The sequence below is a fragment of the Triturus cristatus genome, chromosome 4_1 (genome assembly GCF_964204655.1).
Source record: "Triturus cristatus chromosome 4_1, aTriCri1.1, whole genome shotgun sequence".
Lineage (NCBI taxonomy): Eukaryota > Metazoa > Chordata > Amphibia > Caudata > Salamandridae > Triturus > Triturus cristatus.
The window spans coordinates 451,587,907-451,607,987 of record NC_140585.1 but is presented as its reverse complement, the minus strand read 5'-3'; the positions used below and the strand labels follow the sequence as shown (position 1 = coordinate 451,607,987).

At 42.1% G+C, this 20,081-nt stretch overlaps 1 protein-coding gene across 2 annotated transcripts in view; it reads left to right on the top strand.

The window, feature by feature from the left end:
• ANO2 (anoctamin 2) overlaps positions 1 to 20,081 on the top strand; it is a 1,601,761-nt gene that overhangs the window by 931,356 nt on the left and 650,324 nt on the right. For both annotated transcript variants that reach the window (XM_085652609.1, XM_085652610.1), the window contains 2 exons: positions 5,264 to 5,398; positions 12,045 to 12,205. In XM_085652609.1, coding sequence (XP_085508735.1) covers positions 5,264 to 5,398; positions 12,045 to 12,205 — 296 coding nt within the window. The remainder of the gene's footprint in view (positions 1 to 5,263; positions 5,399 to 12,044; positions 12,206 to 20,081) is intronic.

Here is a 20,081-nt window from a genome sequence, read left to right as displayed (position 1 = left end):
CTTGATTCAAGCTGCTTGTGTGCCCACCAGCAAATAAAGAGGAGGGGATATAGAATTGCGGGAGGGAGAATCCACGGAGAGGCAGTGGGACAGTGAGAGAATGGAGTGGGAACCACACCTGCCTAAATATGTGATGTAATGGCTACCCAGACACAGGCTTCCCAACACTGAAAATCACATAGTATCACTAAGTTATGCTTTTCTGCTAGAAGGGGGTAGTCTTAAGTACTAGTGAGTACTAAAGTACTTTCTTTCTTATAAAGATAAGCCCTAGGCTGGACATTCACTCTATTTGATTTATGATTGATTGTTGAGATGTCAGCATGAGCAGACCCACATTAATTCCTTGAGGAGCCTGTGACTGTTCTCCCTAGCTATCTTTTGCAGAAAGAGTTGTATGTGGCGAGTATACAAAGCCATAATAGGACAGTTCCCAGAAAATCAGAGGCAAATGACCTCAACCACCACAGTTAAGGTCTAGTAGCCCCTGCTTGCCGTGAACCGAGATCTGACACTCATCATGAGCACAGTTAGCCAGATAGAGGATATCATCACTGATGAGCCATGAGTGTGCCATCTTAATCTTGTCTTTAAGATACAGTTTCAGTTGGCATTTATATGTATCCAATGAAAGCATATCTTGGATATGTAGCACATAAGTAACACTCAAACACATGTATTATGTCTTTGTTAAACACGGGTAAGGTAAGCCCGTGTACAGTACAGTTCCTTGAAAGATGATGGCCATATAACCTGTTTACAAACAGTTCTGAAAGTGAATATAATATGACCAAAATAGAAATTTATGTAAAAATATTGAGTTTAGATCCAACACAAAGGCATATATAACCGGCGAATTAACACAATGAAGACAGCAAACAAGAATGCACGAATTGTCAATTGATGACACACTATATTCCCTTTGAGAGTCACTGCAAGCCCAATAAACAGTAATAAGTAATGCACAGTACACACCCTGTGAAGTAAAATCCAACATGTTCAAACATAATTAGACAATGTGAAGTCCTAATAAACTGTGCACATAAAGACATCTATCCTGATAGACTTAAAAGCAATCCAGGTGCCAAGACACCAAAGAATAAGTACAACTGTGAAACCATAGAACACATTAACGCAGTATACATTCTTACATGTAATTGTTGCACAAAAATGTGCACCAAAGAGGAACAGAGTTCTGTCAGAGGCACAAGCTGATGACAAAAGGACATCATTACCTTAACAGAAGGGTATTAGAATCCTGCCTCGGTAGTGAAATGCTCTTCCTGCGATGACAACATTTCAACCTAATTGAATGGCGGCCTCCACCAGCTGGAACAGTTGTGTAGGACCTGACATCCTTGGCAGGGTTTTCCCCCAACTTTTTGCCTTCAATCCGCCTGAGTTTGCTTGCCTTTGTTTTTGCTGGCCTTAGGACTCTGCACACTTTGCTACTGCTGATCAGTTCTAATGTTCTTGTGTTTTCACCTCTAAATGTGGTAAAATTGGATGACCGCAATTGACACATTTATTTACTTGTAAGACTGAAGTAAAGTGGTACTTTCTGTACCCATGGCCTGTAGATGAAACCCTATTAGTGATTCTCCAGCACTGATTGCACCACCCACTTAAGTAGCCCTTTTAAACATGTCTCAGGTCTACCATTGAAGCCTGTCTGTGCAGTTTTAAGCTGCCATTTCAACCTGGCAAAATTAACCTTTTGCAAGACCTAAACCTCCCTTAGGAAAGGGTACAATGTATTTGAAAGATTGGGCATGTGCTTTTAACTTTCACATGTCCGGGTAACGAAAAAACAATCGGGAGCAAGTAGGAATGTTGCATTTGGTCTTTTAAAAATTGTAATTTAAAAGCCTCTTTAATGGTTAAGCTGGAGGTCAGTCTTTGTGTATTGCTCAAAGGGGGAATGGTGGGAGTGGTGTTAACATGATAAGTTATCTCTGACTTGATGAGGGGAGAGAGCTGTCACCTACCACACTTGAAAATTCCAGAGATGTCACCATCTGCACTTGAACAATCAAAAAGGCTCTGCCTCAGAACACTCACAAAGGGATTCACGCTAGTCTTTTGTATGCCTAGATAAGCCTGAGGCCAGGCCCTGCATCCAACCCCACACACAGTGATGGACATCTTACTTTATGTTAAAAAACAGAGATATACACTGAAAAAAACAAAAGTTAAAGTGGCGTTATAGGTTGGAATTGTATTTATATCTTACTTTACATTTTTAAAAATCCTCAGAAATTCATTGAAAAAAACAAAGGTTAAAGAGACATTAGTTGGGTAAAAATGTCAGTTAAAAGACAGTTTTATTGAACAAAACCATTGAAATTCAACAGTTATAGTTATTCAAGTATTAAGTATCAAGTGTAACTCATGCCCTAAAGTAATTATAACTCGCTCTGTCGCCATGCACCGCTAATTACTTCCCATATTACATCCCTCATCACATTCTATGATATCATTATTAACATCACTGCAAAATCAAAAATTACATTATTGAAGACAACACTGTGCATGGTGGGGGCATGAGTTACAAATACTTGATGTACTTTGACTGGTGAATTTCAGTGGTTCTGTCAATTTAAAATGGTACGTTTTAATTCACCTTTTCACATAACTATAACATCCCTTTGACATTTTTATTCTTCACTGAGATATATATATATATATTTTTTTTTCTTTCTTTCAGATATATATATGATATATTAAAAATGCATGTATATATGTGTGTGCGAATATATATATGGATATGCATATAAATACATCTTTGTTACCTAAAAATAAAAGTAAAAATAAATTAAATGAGTTGAAAATATATATTAAATAAGTACATTTAATATAATTAATAAAATGGGAGCACTTAATTCTTTCAATATGAATTTAATTGATTTAAAAATCAATGTAATATATTGGTATACTTTTTTACAGTTTTATGAAAGGGTGAAAGGGTGGTGCAGAGTTTTCAGATTGCAGGGATAGATAATGTATTGGGTTTTTGACTACAGGAATGAGTAATGTATAGTGATAGTAAGGATCTTTTAGTGGGATGTTTAGTGTTTTTGGGAAATAAGGAGATTTTTGGGTTTAGGGATAGGAAGTATTTAGGGGTAGTAAGGTTTTTTAAAGTTCAGGTATAGGTACAATACAGGGGTAATAATGTATTTTTGTTGGGTTCATGGATAAGGAGTAGGGAGTGTCTAGGGCTCAATGATGAGTAATTTAAAATTAGATGAAGTAAAATAAAATTGAATATAATTAAAGTAATAATAACACTAAATGTTAATAATATTTGTTTAAAATATTTTATTTTTAAATTAAATGTAAAATCAGTTCATTATAAATAAATGATGAATTGTAAATTAAATGTATTTACATTATATGTATAAGTATATTCATTTATATGTATAGGTATATATTTGTATATGTGTACATTTGTGGGCTTTCTTAAAATTGTACCTGCCATCTCATCTGTGAAGTCAAGATGTAAAGGACTTTAATGTAAAGGCACTGCTGATGCACTCACTTTGAATGTACCTATGCCATGTGACAACTGACATATGTTTGCACAACACATTTGGCACGTTTTCTCATCATTCCAAGGAGTTTTTCAAAATAAATCCCTTCTGCTTTTCACTGGGAAAGAAATTAGTGTGAGTTTTCTTGCTTAACACATAATCCCAATTAACCTGTAACTACTGTTAGTAGTTGAATCTTGAGATGATAAAAACCTGTTAATTAGGGCCTAAGATGTTTAGATTTTCCAGACATTTGCCTTTGTTCAAAAATGCATTAGCAATCCATTGCACTCTGACTGAAGCACAATCACGGATGTCATTTAGGGGTTGCCAGGGATCGCAGCTGTGACACCTGGCTTTCCCTTTGCTACCCCTGGCACTGCTTTTGCGACCTCTGGCCTTAAAGGTGGCAAAATAAGTGTCTGGAACACAGGGGCAGCTCCTCCTAATGGACACTGGTTGGAGTCTACTTGCTTGGTTTCTGTCAATTTTTTATTATACAAATAGTGAATAATATTGTTCATTATTAGTGTAATGAAAAATGGAGTACATTAGCTGGAATATGTCTCTATCTGGACCCTAAAGCAAGGAAAACATCGTGTTTAATGTATGTTGTATGCATGCTTGAGGGTGAGAGTGTGTTTATGTGCATGAGAGTGTGTTTATGTGTTAATATGTGTAAGCAGGTGTGTGGGAGTCAAAATAAAGTTAAAATGACGTGCGATTTCACTTCTGCTAACCTAGCGTTTTGGTGAATTGACGTCCATGAGCACAATGAGCTACAAGTGGATTGTTTATTGTGTAGCAATAGCATAATTTAAGACTTTGGGCAAGAGTGCTGTCTTAGTGACAGAGTTTGATTGATTTCAGTGTGGTTGGCCTTATTTCAAATGACAAAGCAAATCCCAAATATGATGTGGACATCTAGAGTTTACACTGTAGGCTGTATATTACCACAATTGAGGTACGCTAAATACCCAAGGCAAAATCTCCTCTCCTTAAATGTATTGGTGAATCTAATCCAAAGAATGTCTATTGTGACCAATACATGCATCAGGTTTCACGATGCTTGCGATTGAGTGGGAGAAGTTCATTCCTTCACCTCTGAATAAGAACTATTTAATCTTACACATTGCTGTAGCTGAGTCCGTAATATTATCTCTTACTGGCGAGAGGCACGTGCTCCCAAAACAATGAGGATCTGAGTTTCACCCTGTTAATACTGTTGTATTTCTCGACCTAGATCCTGCTGAATTGTTCAATTATTCATAAGTGTGCTGTGGACATACAGGTCTGGACTGGAAACCAAATCAGCTGTAAAATGAATGTTCAAACCAGCACTATTCTGCAGGAAGCCGGGACTAGAATGCAGCCATAGGGGATGGTTGGGTCATGGTAGCTCATCCTGTTGTGAAAGCCTACGAGGGTAATGGCCAGTCCATCAGACATTTTGAATGGGTGCGTGTGAATGTACCCCATAAAATGCATGGGGGTTAGAAAAAGTAGCTTCTCAGTTGGAAATCGTAATACTGTGAATTTACAGATGACGACACAACAAAAATAAATAGCATGAAAAAATGTATTGCATAACTCTTTGTCCTGCAATAATTATTTCGTGTAATTAACGTGAATGATCTAAAATACAACGCAAACCCCTATCAAGGTGATATTATCTTTCTATGTTGAGTCTATTACATTGAACTCATTTTTTCTTCTCTTTCCCATTTCAGAAAGTATTTTGGAGAAAAAATAGGACTCTATTTCGCATGGTTGGGTCTTTATACAGGACTCCTTATTCCAGCGTCAGTAGTTGGAGTCATAGTGTTTCTCTATGGATGTATAACCGTCGAGGATGACATTCCAAGGTAAGCACTATAGATATGTTCTACACAGTGTCCATATCGTAAATCGTTTGGCATCAAAGTGGCAGCATTTTTTATTCATCTCTTTCAAGCAGATTCCCTCTGTGATGATTTCATTTTGTATTTTGTGTTCTTAATATTATCATTTTTACCCTGGTTTCTTTTGCCATTTCCCTGGCCACACCCTGAGGAACATTTAAGGGAACTTCTTCCTCCTCAGTGCCTGACTTCTGATAAAACAGTTGGTGAATTCTGAACTTCTCTCTCACATAAACTTGATACCATCTTATTACTTTACCTTTCTTCCTCCACTTTAGTATTAGAACTATTTAACTTTGTCAGTGATCACGCAGCAACACTCAAACATCTATAAATGCATAATAGCTACCTATGGGACTTTAATGGCCGGCCACCAAAAGGATGGACAGGGAAAGCTGCATTTCATAATTACTTGGTTAGTCTGAAAATTACACTCCATGTGACTGCAGGTAGCCTGCCAGCACATTTTATTGTATAGCATATGCATGCAACTGAGAGTAGGACCGGTGGATGTCAACTGTAAATGTGCTGAAATGCGGGCATAATATAGGTAATGTGGTCGTTGGTGTACATGATGCAAAAAGAACAACTGATGGACAGAATGCAGAACAATGTCATACATTCACCCCAGTATAGAGATCTGGGCCTAAGTTCATCGTTTTTTTGCTCACCATGCCATTCCAATTTGGACCCAGCCATATGCAAATCAATCTTAACCCTGCGCCCAATGGGAACAGTCTAGCACGAACAGCCAGGTCCTCCCTGGACTGGAAACAAGCATCCTAGGACCGGTGTAAATGAGGCATTTAGCAAAGTGTTGTCTGATTTAGGAGGATTCGTACAAACATGGTCTCCTCTAGCTAGAATGATATACAAAAAGGCCTGTAAGGTATTGTTTGCCAGGAATCGGTGGACATATACCATCATCATGGGGAGTTTTCTTTGAGTTTGCATTATTTATCTGTTAAAATCTAATTGATGATAATGTGAAAACGTAGGTGAATACTGTGCATTTGATCATTCTAGGTCACGGTTCTCCAAAGTCAGTCCTGGAGGGCCGAATCCTTGCCACATTTTTCAATAACTATATTTATCTAAATGGGATATGCTAAAAATGTAGCATGGATCTGGCCCTGCAGGACCGACACTGGAGAACCCTATACTAGGTCAATGTAGTTCGCAGACCAATAGAGACCTAATGTAAGTAAATATCACAACTGTTCCTGAACAGACTAACACAAATGCAGCACACTAATTATCATCGAGGCATATTCCTGTAAATGAATCAACCACATTTTAAGAGTCCTGTAGCAAACGTGTTCTCAATCTATGAATCAACTAATAATATAGATATATCAACAAACCAGGAATCCCAGAGAAGCAATTGCATTACCCACAGGATCCACTTTTAAAGTATCAAACAAGAAATGTATCACACAGTAATTATTTACGTTACTCAGTGCAAGTATATGAAGGATGTTGGACTGCTCAATAGCCAAAACTTAATTGAACATTGAATATAACTTGTCCATCCGTTTTCCACCACAAATTGAGAGAGTCCTTTACAACATCAGTGTTATCTTTATTGGTTTACTCCAGCAAGTCTTTTTTTATTCTCAAACAAACACATAAAATGTCTTACCACCAACACGTTTTGTTCATGAAATACCTTTCTCGGAACTTCATCAGGGCTATTTCATAATAACAAACCTGCTTCTTAATGCTATTCAACAAAATAATGATACACCCTGTCACAAGAACTTCTATGTATAATCTATCATAACTTATCGTACTATATCACATGTGTAGTGCTGAGTAGCATGGGCAGGGAAGACAGTACACTAACACCCTGTGGCAAGCACTGAGTACCCAGACACTGGACATCACTTCCTGCAGGGTGGGAAAAAGACACAGGAAGGGGAGACACGAAAAGGGACATACATATACAGCCAGGGACAGACAGACGGACACAGACACACACATGACCAACACACACACAGGGTAAGAAACAAGACCTCCAAGTCGTAGCTGTTTGCCTGTACTAGACAAGACATCAATCCAGGCACCTAAATAAACACAGCCTCTGAAGCATACCTGTGTTGGAGTCCTGGTTCCTCGAAGGGGGCACTACATGTGGGCGTCTTCAGTTTTCTTGTGATGGGTCACCTCGGCAGAGCATTCATCAAACCATGTCCGTGCAAAACAACAGCATTCTAAAACTAGTTCACATGATGAAGTTCTTTGAAAGATATTTCAGGAAGTAGATTTCAGGAATGAATATGCTGGCACAAGGACTGTCTATGCAACAGCTTTGGGCTATTTTGCTAATTTACACACTGGTTAATTTTTTGCTAGTCACAGGAGCTTTAAGGCATGTGCTGATTTTGGCTGTAAATGTAGCATCAGTTGTTGATATATTGAAAGTAAACACTAGAACACAGAAACATACCCAAAGCTCGATAGTAACACAATTAAAACATAACAAGACTCAACAGAATAGTCAAAACAGAATGCAACAGTCATACACAAAATTGCTTTTCAATAATGCATCACAAAAAAGAACAGAACGCACCACCACCACAACTTAATTTCACATACCAAATAGGTATAGAGATTCTTGTTATAATTTACGAACATCAGAGACCTCCTTTCATGATACAGCGGAAAACTAAGCATTGCCTTAATTTACAACTAAGGGCATAGAACTGTGCCAGTCAAAAATAGCATGTGATCCGGCCCACCACATGAAGCTAGGAAGCTACGTATCCCAAAGTGAGCTTAACCATCTCATTTTTAATTCATACAACAATGCTTCCAACAAATTTATTGGTTAATTAAGATATTTGGTAGTCCAATGTAGGAATTGTAGATGTGATTTGGGACTCTGTGGTTTGGAGTCAAAAACATTCTGACTTATCTCTTCATCTGCTCTTTTACAGATATTAGACAAGCTATGTTTAAAGCTCTCTTAAATTATAAAGAAACACTCATGTTGATGATATTCCACACCGTAGCCTCACCTCACCTTGAAAGAGAGGCACATTATCTTACTGGGTCTTACCTCCACCTCAGATCTGAAAAACGCACCAGAGAAGGCTTCACTGCTCAGTTTGGGGGCCAACGTCCAACAGTGCTTACAACTTAATACAAATGGGTTAACTCCCCTCGGACCCAACAAAACAAATATTCACTCTGCCACCCCAGAGACATATCATCAAAGGCACCAAGCTGAAAAAGGTTTGGGCTACCTCATATTCCTTGAATCACGTGCATATACATTTTATTCTAAGTTTGTTTACATTTTTTTTATCCTAGCCTTCACAATCTGTTCCATTCTCTCCACAAAGGTATCTGTGCAAAACTGTCAATAAATATTTGTCATCTAGGACAGTGGAAAATGTCATCAGCACAACAATGCAATGGTAGAGTGGGCTTCCAGACAACACCTCCACAATGGATGCACACAATGGAAACCAGTTGTCCTTTGACAAACCGTTGAGGAACCCCAAGATTAGAAACTTTCTCTGGTGGTAGTGATGAAAGGAAAATGACCATCCTTCAGACCTTGTGAAGCTTCTTTGTCCTTGTGCGTGCTGTGACGCGACCTCTGGTGAACACTTTTAAACCCTGGCTTTTGCTCTCCTTTTGTGCCTGGCAGGAGATCACCTGCTACACTGACCGGAAGATCATGCACACAAATGAACAACATTCACTGATCCAGTGACATCAAATAAACATTCAATCTGTAATTTTAACATAACCTTAGTGTCAAGAACAGAAAAGAGATTTGACTGAATGTGGTTGATATTATTACCACGTTCATCCAATGTCTTCAGCCGTATGGCTTCACACTATTAGGACAGAATGGGGTCAAGACTATGACCATTGAAGTTACAATACAAAAGTATCCTTTGGAGGCAGAACTCAAGGGTACATGGGATAAGCCTCAACCTAACAATATGCAATATGCGTCGTGAAAAAATCATTTTTGATGGAATTTACTGAAAAGATGTAATTTACACCGGTAACATTGCATCGACCCTAGTGACATAAATGTTGGAAATCAGCATTTCTTCTCAGGAACCACCCTCCTTAGAGGTACTACATTACGGTTTAACTTATGATTCTGCATGCTCAGATAACAACCTGAATGTCCTGCCATATATTTTTTTCATGGTGAAATATATTCTCTGTAATAATCACATGCACACATAGCCATTAACTTAAATTAAATAATGCATAAGAACAAAATGATGACTGCAACAGTGTGACTGCAGAGACCATTTAAAACCTTGAAAGTCTCCAAAACAACACGGAACACTCGATACATACGGAGAAGGGATCCGCAGGCCATTCAAGGGATTCATTCCATAATACACTTGCTTCGAACACTTATTTTTAGCATGCGAGGCAGAACTCGGGCACAGAGAAGAACAGATTGTTATCATAGATAAACAATGTAGTAAAGTGGAAAGTTGGGATTTGAATTGCTTTGTCTTCGCTCAATAATTGAGACCTGCCTGACAGCGCTAACATGAATACAAATGCAATGTGCTTCATTATTGCACAAATAACCAAATATAGGAATCGAATACCCTCAGTCTAGCTGGGAAGTCGGTTTCAGATCTAACCTGGTGGTAAATATTAGGAAAATAGTGAACGAAGTTTAGTAACACAGACAAAACCAGTATATATACTTTGCACTCCGACAGGGTCTCAAGTGGCAGTGCAATGTGCACTGCAACTGGTGTACTCATAAGCTAATTAGATGAACAGACCTTTAGTATTTAGTTCAAACACTGGTGATGTCAAGAACTGATTACAGCAACAAACTGTTCCCTGGTTTGTCTAAGACCTGGCGTGCATCACTGAGGGTGGTTCTTTCCTCTGCTGCAGGTCTTATTGCCTGGAAACGGAAATCGGATCATATTAAACTGATTTTTTCCACCCTAAAATTTCTAGCCTTGGAGAAGTGCCGCTCTTCTAATGCGGTTCATTGCCAACATTACCCACAAAGCCTTAAACACAAGCACATCCGATGACTTAGCTGCCATACTGTCCCTTGAGGATGACCATGAAGTCTGAGAGAAAAAAACACACTATTCTTAAACAGCCACAGCTTCAGGAAGATGTTCTCCATGAATCTAGCTTTTTTCAGTAATACACCTAAAATATATACCTCCCTGTGCTTCTAGATACACACAGCCCCCTCCATCATCATACTGAAGTCCAGCCTAAAGAAGTATCTCCTGGAGAAATCTGAATGACCACTGCCCTGTGGACACAAACTTTCTGATCATTCCCTTTGCCCTGACACCTACAGAATCTATCTTAGGATCCAGTCCTCCATTCTTGGGCCATGCCCCAAACTATCATCCTACATTTGCATCTTTTCTTTCAGACCTGAAGTGCTTTCTGCTACACCTATGTAGAGATACCAACTCTTTCATATAATTGCATCAATATTTATGTCATTATTTATGTAAAGTACATTGACAACTTGAGCTGAGCTGGGTTAGCACAGTATAAAAGCATAAAATGAAATAATTAGGTTGTATTGCAAATTGTATATTCACCGGGGTAGCAGATATAGCTATTCAGTCCTGGCATAATTTGTTTTTGCATAACCTGCAAAATTGCACAAAATAATGAGAAAGGCAAAACTGTCATTTAGTGCTGTATTATTGCGTGAAATGTAACCTTGCGTCCATGTTGGAGACGAGGACGCAGTGTGATCTAAAAAAACAAAAACACAAACATTACAAGTGTCACAACTAACAGCTACTCATGTTCTGGTCATTTGTGTTATTCTCGTGCTTCTGTGATAAAATATTGCTGTATACAGAGTGTAATTATGCAATGTGGAATTTCGGGAATTTCACCTAATAAGCGTAACACAAGAATACACCAGTGTAATTGAAATGTTGCCAGTGCGTAGTCACAAAGCAGCCTGCATAGTGAATCTTAATTTGCAAATCCCTGTGAATGGCTGCAAATGCAGGGCTAGTGGCCTTCAAGGAACAGCTAATCACCATATTTGCTTTTGCTCTTTCAAACCGGAAAACATTTTTTTTAAAGCAACCTGTGTCCGTTAACTGGACTGATGTTTCTTTAAACAATATTTCCCACTTGGTAGCACATAAGAGAGAGAAGCGTGGTGGCCAGCATAATGCTATCTGATCAATGGTTTGCAATCAGAAATATGGTTGCAAGACATTTATACGCTCAATTGTGACCCCCCCACATTGGAATGGAAAACTCTCCTTCATGCCCCCTCTCCTATTTGTGATTCATAATGGATCACAAAACCAATTTATGAGCCATATTAGTCTTTGGGACTGCAAAATTGATTGATACATCTGCCCCATATGACCACGTAAAGAGATTCTACTGTGTTGTGCAAGTGTGGAACATCAATAGAGTGGATGAGTCTAACAACCTTTACCTTCAATCAAAATGTATTTTTGCATCTAAGAATGTCTGCTATCACTATGTTTGATGACACCTCAATACAATCATGTAGGTAAATTGATAAAAGTATGATAATAAATACAAACTTGCACTTGCTGTAAAAATATGATAATCAATTTACCATTTTTATCCTTAATAGTAAAGAAATGTGTGACCAGCAGAATACCTTCACCATGTGCCCACTCTGTGACACTTCTTGTGACTACTGGAACCTAAGCTCTGCCTGTGGCATGGCCCGAGCTAGCCACTTATTTGACAATCCTGCCACAGTCTTCTTCGCTGTTTTCATGGCTCTTTGGGGTAAGCACTTCTTCAAATGTTAATAATTCTATCCATGGAGTTATTTTGTATTCATTTTTAAAGGGTTTGCTTTAAGATTAAAAAATTATATTAATAGTACAATATCCTAACTAGGCCTGGGCGAAAATTTCGTTCCGTTCGCGGAAATTGCGATAATTTGACATTTTCGCGTTCCGCGGAGAGCACGAAAATGTCAAAAATTCCGGTTTCCGCAGCTTGGCGATAATTTGTTTCTTGCTCGCGCTGTAAAATAATACATTCTCGCGCGCGCGCGATCGCCTTACCTGAATCCCTCCGTTCGCCGACAAGTTTTCTTGATCCGGTCGCGTTCTCCATGAGATGTTGTATTGTTTTTAGCCATTTGCGCTGTCTCGCGACAGTTCGCGCCCGCAGTGACGTCATGCGTCGCGCGATCACGTCTTTCTTCTCGCGATCATGCACCGCGAGAACAACTCAAAACAAGATGGCCGCGCCCGCAAGCAACCACATGGGTAAGTTGGCGACCCGCAACCATGCAGAAATTCTCGCGAACATGCCGGAAAAAAACTTCCGCATCTTCGCGATATTTCCGCTTGTTTGCGATAATTTTAAACATTTTCGCGATAATTTGCGAAGGTTAATTCCGCAAATTCCGCCCACCCCTAATCCTAACTCTGTAACAAATCAGAATTAGAAACAAGAATATGAAACAAAACAAAGAGAAACTCCACCTCAGATATCATATCACATCATGCAATTGTAGTGCTGTATGCACTCTCGCATGGGCAAAGTCTTGAGTGAATGAGCCTCACATTTGGACCAGTTAATCCTATAGCCATAGAAAGTAGAGTGTCTTGTGAAAAGGGACATCACATTAGGCATTGACTGGCAGGTGGTCCCAGAGTGAGCAAGATGGCATCTGCGTAAAAAAAAAAGAACTTTATGGGGCCAGCTGGAGTGCTTATCTCATGTATACTTTTGATTTGTTGAATGACTGAAGCCAGCACAAGTAAGTAAAACAAAGAAGACAGAGGGTATTCCTATGTTGTTACCTGTCTAATTGAGAATTCGCCTGATAAGCACCCACCACTGTTGTTTGGGCAACCGGGTCCAAAAAGTGGCAATTGATTGGTGTGATAAGGTTAGGACTAAAGCTCATCCTCTTCAAGGTGAGATGCAAATATCCGCCATTCTACACAGTCAGATGCTTTCTCCACTTCTAAGGAAAGTTCAATCTTGCCATATGGACTTTCTATACTTGCCATAAAACATGCATCAAAGTTTTTATATTGTCTCCGGGGAGCAGCTTGGCACGAACCCAGCTTGCATGTGGTGTAGGGTTGTATGACAGAACAACACGTGCAACTACCATGCATGCCTTTATTTCGCTATCAATACTAAGCATATGACTTTTACCACGCATGCCTTCACTATGAAAACTTCGTTGTAAAGAAGTGGTTGATCAAAACATATCCGTAGTAAAAGATAGACAAACACACACAATCAAGGATGATAGGTCCCAGCTGGGTTTACACACCTGAACCAGTTGGATGGTGCGCGTATCTCTGTGGGGGGGTCACAACAGAGATGGGGCAGCTGCTGCCGTGGGCCTGCCCGCACTTTCTCCCTGCAAATCCGCCAATGTGGTGGCATGTCACTGGGTCCTGCTTGCAGGCCAAAGCTGCGATGGGTGGAGTCAGGGATGAAACTCTCCTCAGGCTATCCGTAAGCACCATTAAAGGAATTTCTCCGCTTCCAGGCGTCATTTCCACTATAGCGGCATGCTCCAGATCAATGGCATCGCGCCTCAACTTCAGCGCTGGTGTTCACTCCAAACCCAGAGTGGGTGGATAGCACTCCAGTACAATCTCCACCTCTGCCCTGGCTCCAGCCTCAGGCCAGGTATCACCAGTTGCATTCCTGGAGTTCCCAACACCTACCATAGGTTGTGGCTTTTACGCAGCCATGTTGGCGCTATGGGTTCTCCCTGGTGTGCACGAGAGCAGTTCACAGTCGGTGCAAACAGGCTCCTGGTCCCTACCATAACCCCCTGCCTGCTGGCATGTCACAGGATCCTGCTTACAGGACGAGGATACGATGGGCAGAGTAGGCCGTAAGCCTGGACGTTGTTTTCAGTCGGGCCTTGGGGGTGGGCCCTAACCTCCACCACCAGGCTAGTTGGCCACCCGCTAGTCCTCCACTGCCACCTGAGCACAGGAGCCGTTCACAGTCCCCCTGCCCGGCCCTGAACCACCTTAAAACCTCCCCTTTTCCTGTTGCCGTGCTGCAGCCCCCTTTTCCAGGCCCCTGGGTGTACAGCGTGGTCATGACATGCATTCTTTACAACAAACATACCTTTAACATGCATGCCCAATTTCGCAGTAAAGGCATTTGTGGTAAAGGCATACTTGTGGTAAATGATTTGTTTTACAAAGAAGCGTGGTAAAGGAAGTTCATTGTAAAGAATACGTAGTAATGGTCATGCGTGCTTATGACCACATTGTAATGGCTGTTTCCCGTAAATTATCAGTAGTGGGCTTATTCCATTCAGACTGAAGACCAGCGCTTTAGCAAGGATGTTCACATGTCTGTTAAGGAGTGATTTTGGGAGATAGCTGACACCTTGTTGCAGATCCTTGCTAGTTTTGGTACTAATGATATAAACACACTGTTAAATTCTGGTTTTAAGACTCTGCATCCAAGGAGAGAAAAATATTACCATCCTGTTCTTTCTGTACAAGCCGTAAAACATGCATCAAAGTTCTCATATTGTCTCCGGAGGAGAGGACTTGTACATACCCAGCTTGTGTACAGTCTATCAGTCATAGGATTACTCCTTTCAGCCTATTGGTCAGCGCTTTAGCGAAGATTTTCACATCTGTAGTAAGGCATAATATTGGGAGATAGTTGAGACCTTGTTGTGAATCCTTGCCCAGTTTTGGTATTAATGCAATAATTGTCCTGTTGAATTTTGGCTTCAAGGCTCCGATTGTTTTAGCTTGCTGAAGATGTTTTTAAAGTATGTTCACTGTTCTAGATTTGTTCATTTTATACAACTCTATTTGGAGTCTGTCTTCACCAGGTACTTGCCCAGTTGGCTTGACCTTCGTGGCTTTCTGTATTTCCTCTGCCGTGAGTTCCTTCTCCAATTCCCCTCAATTGTCTAAGGTCAATTTTGGCAATCTGGTAGATTATAAGAAGTATTCTTTCAGCTTCATTGTGGTAAATTGGGTTGTGGGTTACGTAGGATGTTAATCCTACTCAAGCAACAGCCACAGTCCCTGTCAGGGCGAATCACAAAAGTCAATAAATCAACCTGTGATTAATCCTCTGGTAGCTTGGCACAAAAGCAGTCAGACTTAACTTTAAGGCAATGTGTAAAGTATTTCTGCATACAATAGGACAACCAAGAATACCCTTGTAGGCATGGGTAACTAATATAAGGGAAGTGAGAGTACCAACAAGAGATTTATTTAGGCATAAACTTTTAAATCAATTTACTAAATATTTAAGATATCCAAGAGTGACATCCAACATGATTTCCCTAGTTATTTAACACGATAAACAATAGCAAAAAATGACAATGCAGGTGTATATATAGACAAATTTGTATTTCGAGGGGAAACAATATTGAACACAGAATTACAAGGGTTCACAATATACATCTTAAAATACATTGGCATTTTTTAGTTTTTAGTACAATAAACATCTTCTCTAACATATGTCAATGACGCATAACCCAACTTTCCTTTGAAATCATTGTCTATACTGATTGTGAGAGACAGTCTCATTTTAGAGGTTTGAAAGTGGGTTGTTTATATATCGGCATATGTTAGAGAAGATGTTAATTGTATGAGAATTACACATTGTCAATGTATCTTGAGATTTATATTTTGAACTCTTGTAATTCTGTGTTCAATCTTGTTTTTGTTTGAAATGCAAGTCTGTTTATACATACACCTGAATTGTTATTATTTGCTCCTATATACCATCTTAAATAAGTAGAGAATTCATTTTGGATGTCACATCTTAAATATTTAACAAATTGATTTAAAAGTGTAAGAGTTTATGCTTAAATAAATCCCTCATTGACACTCTCAATTCTCTTATGTTAGTTACCCAAGCATGTATTTATGCAGCACACAAACAGTAATAAAGTGAAAAATTGCACAAGAAAAATCCCACACCAATTTAGAAAAATTTAGTACATTTTTTTTGTTTAATTTTTTAGTAACTTTTAACACTTTAGATACAATGAAGCATAGAAAAGTGTTCCAATTTCGAGTTACACACATAGGTAGACAGAGACAATTTAGGCACTTGAGTGTACATTCGTAATTGCTATCCTTCTTAGCTGCCATTATGTGTTATGCCAATCCCGGTATTGCACATGCGTTGAAGCTATCTGTGGCAGACTTATGTGTCCTGGGATGTGGCTATATGTCTATAGTTTGGTTATCGGGCTACGCCTACCCATGCTTCTTGTGGGAATTTTAGCATTCTGGTCAAGTGCGTGGGCGATGGTCCCTGTCCCCTGTTGACATTATCTAAACTGCTGGTTGGTATCCTGAACTGAAAAAACTGGGTGTTGAACTGGGGTACTTGTTTGGGATCAGCGGGGAGAGAGGGTGTGTGTGCAGACGGGAGGGGAGTTAGTAGGTCCTCTGTGTAGGTGGGTGGGGCTCCTCTAGTGGCTGGCAATTGCCGGTACGGGGGAAGATGGGGGGACTTGGCTAATTCCTCTGTCAGGTTCTTTGGCTATGCCTTACTGTGAGGGGGTATCTGCTGCAGGTGTGTGCTTTGGCTCGTTACACCTGCCAACTAGTTTTAATAAAGTATTTGTCATCAAAATGACAAAAACCTCCTTTTATTAAGCAGTTTGTTCAAGACGCAAATTGGTTACAACGGATCAGAAGCGCCAAACGTGAACATCTAGTCGCTTGAGACCAGGTCAAAGTAAAAAAATATGGTCAGCTGTGATGGAGCACACTTTCGATGCAAGAAGCGGATTGGGCTTGGTCAGCACTTACCTTCATATTTAGAAGAAATTTTGTGGAAAATGTCTGAGAAGGTAACGTTCAGTGGGACTAGGCTGCAGGCAGTGTCTGAGGAGGTGGCATCTTCATCTGGGAGCTGCTAGACAAAGTCATGGTGAAGATTTCCACTTTCGGGCTTTGGTCTGTTTTTCGGAAGTCGAAATGTCCAGCGGGATAAAGCACGAGGCTGTAGCTGAGGAGGACTCCAGAAGGCCAGATCTCCCTTCTGCAGAGGTCTGCTGAATAAGATTTGCTGCTGTGGAGAAGAACATAGCGGAGGCTGCCCTGAAGCCAGGTACACCGGCGATGCACCTTGGGGAGATAAACGAGCAGGTAGGTCTTGTCTCCTCTTGGTTCTCAGAGCACTTTTTAACCAAAAATCTTTTTACCTCTAATCTTTAGATTTTGGCTATATGGGCACCTTTGGGATCACTTTCAAGGGCAGGACTGGATGGGAGGCAGTTGTAGGATCAGAACTCACTCTGGCTGGGTCCAGGTGTGGGTTCTAGATGGTTGGAGCCTTTTCTGTCCCTGAGTCTCAGAGCAGGAGGCCAGCCATCTAGCCCTTGGAATCACCCGCAGGGACCGTACCAACGGAGTAGGTGGAGGAATTGCCATCGTCCACAGGAACACCCTCAGAGTCTCAACCAACACCGCCGACACCCTCAGCACCGCCGAACATATGCACTTCCAGATCCACACCGATCCCGAACCCTCAGCTACAGACGCCCCGGACCCTGACCACAGTTCAGCAATTCCATCGCCGACTTCGTCAGCACACACGCCCTCGCCTCCATGGACTACATCCTCTCGGGGACCTGAACTTCCACCTCGAGAACAACAACGACACCAACTTCACCACCCTAATCGCCAACCTTGCCAACCTCGGACTCTGACAGCTTGTGACAACACCCACCCATGCCGACGGCCACATTCTTGACCCCATCTTCTCCGCAAGCCCCTACGTCTCCTTAAACCACACCACCGAACCCTTCTGGACCGACCACCACTGCATCCACTTCATCTTCAGGGAGCCCACCACGCACCACTGCACCCAACAGATGCCTTGGCACTCCTGGAGCAAAGTCACCGAAGACCAGCTAACCACCACCCTCGCCCTGAGCCCACCCGCCAACCCCACCAACCCAGACACCGCCGCCCACAACCTCAGACAGTGGATTGACGATTGCGCCAACACCCTCGCCCCGCTCAAGAAACCCTCCAACAGCCACACCTGCAAGAAAGCCACCTGGTTCACAAAGACCTCCAAGCCTCCAAACGAACATGCCGAAAACTGGAGAAGAACTGGCTCCTCGAACGAAGATCGGTCAGCTACGTCGCCCACAAGAACGCCACCCGCAGACATCATCACCTCATCAGATCCGCAAAAAGGGCCTCATTCAAAGACCGCCTAGATAACAACGCACACAACAGCAACGAGCTCTTCAACATCGTGAGGGAACTCTCCAACCCCAGCTCCAACACCAACGACATCCCCCCTTCGCAAGACCTGTGCGACTCACTGGTCAGCTTCTTTCACCGCAAGATCGCCGACATCCACGGCAGCTTCAACACCACGACCGCCCCGACAACCACTGAGACCACCACCCCCACAACCACCACCCGCACCAACCGCCTGCTCTCCTGGACCAACATCAACAATGAGGACACCAACGAGATCATGAACACCATCCACTCCGGATCACCGTTAGACCCATGCCCTCACCACATCTTCAACAAAGCCAGCACAGCCATCGCACCCCATCTCCGGAAATTAACCAACATCTCCTTGGAGTTAGCAACCTTCCCGGAAAGCTGGAAGCACGCCGAGATCAACGCCTTACTCAAGAAACCCAAGGCGGACCCCAAGAACTTCCAACCCATCTCCCATTCCCGGCGAAGGTCACCGAGAAAATCGTCAACAAACAACTGACCCGCTACCTCAAGGAGAACAGCATCCTGGACCCTTTCCAATTTCGGCTTCCGCAGCAACCACAGCATCAAAACCGCCCTCATCGCCGCCACCGATGACATCAGGACCCTGCTAGACAATGGAGAGACAGCGGCCCTCATCCTCCTGGACCTGCCAGCTGCCTTCGACACGGTCTGCCACCGCACACTACGAACACACCTACACGACGCTGGGACCCAAGAGAAGGCCCTGGACTGGACCACATCCTTCCTCTCTGGCAGAACTCAAAGTGTCCGCCTCCCCCCCTTCCGCTCCAATGCCACCGAGATCATCTGCGGCGTACCCCATGGCTCTTCCTTCAGCCCGACACTGTTCAACAGCTACATGGCACCCCTCGCCCACGTCGCCCAACAGCATGACCTCAACATCATCTCCTATGCAGACGACACCCAGCTGATCCTCTCCCTCACCAAAGACCCTCACACCGCCAAAACCAACCTCCATGAAGAAAGGAAGGCCGTCGCCGAATGGATGAGGAACAGCCGACTGAAGCTGAACTCGGACAAGACAGAGGTCCTCATCCTCAACTCCACCCCTTCAGCCTGGGACGACTCCTGATGGCCGCAACACTGGGAACAGCCCCAACACCCGCCGACCACGCACGGAACCTAGGGGTCATCCTCGACTCCACCCTCTCATGACTAAGCAGGTCAACGCCGTCTCCCCATCCTGCTTCAACACCCTACGAATGCTCCGCAGGATCTTCAAGTGGATCCCCACCGAAACAAGAAGAACAGTCACCCAGGCCCTCATCACCAGCAGGCTGGACTACGGAAACGCCCTCTACGCAAGAGCCAAGCTCCTGAGACGGCTGCAATACATCCAGAACACCTCTGCACATCTCATCCTAGACATCCCCTGCCGCAGCAACATCACCTGCGACCTGAGA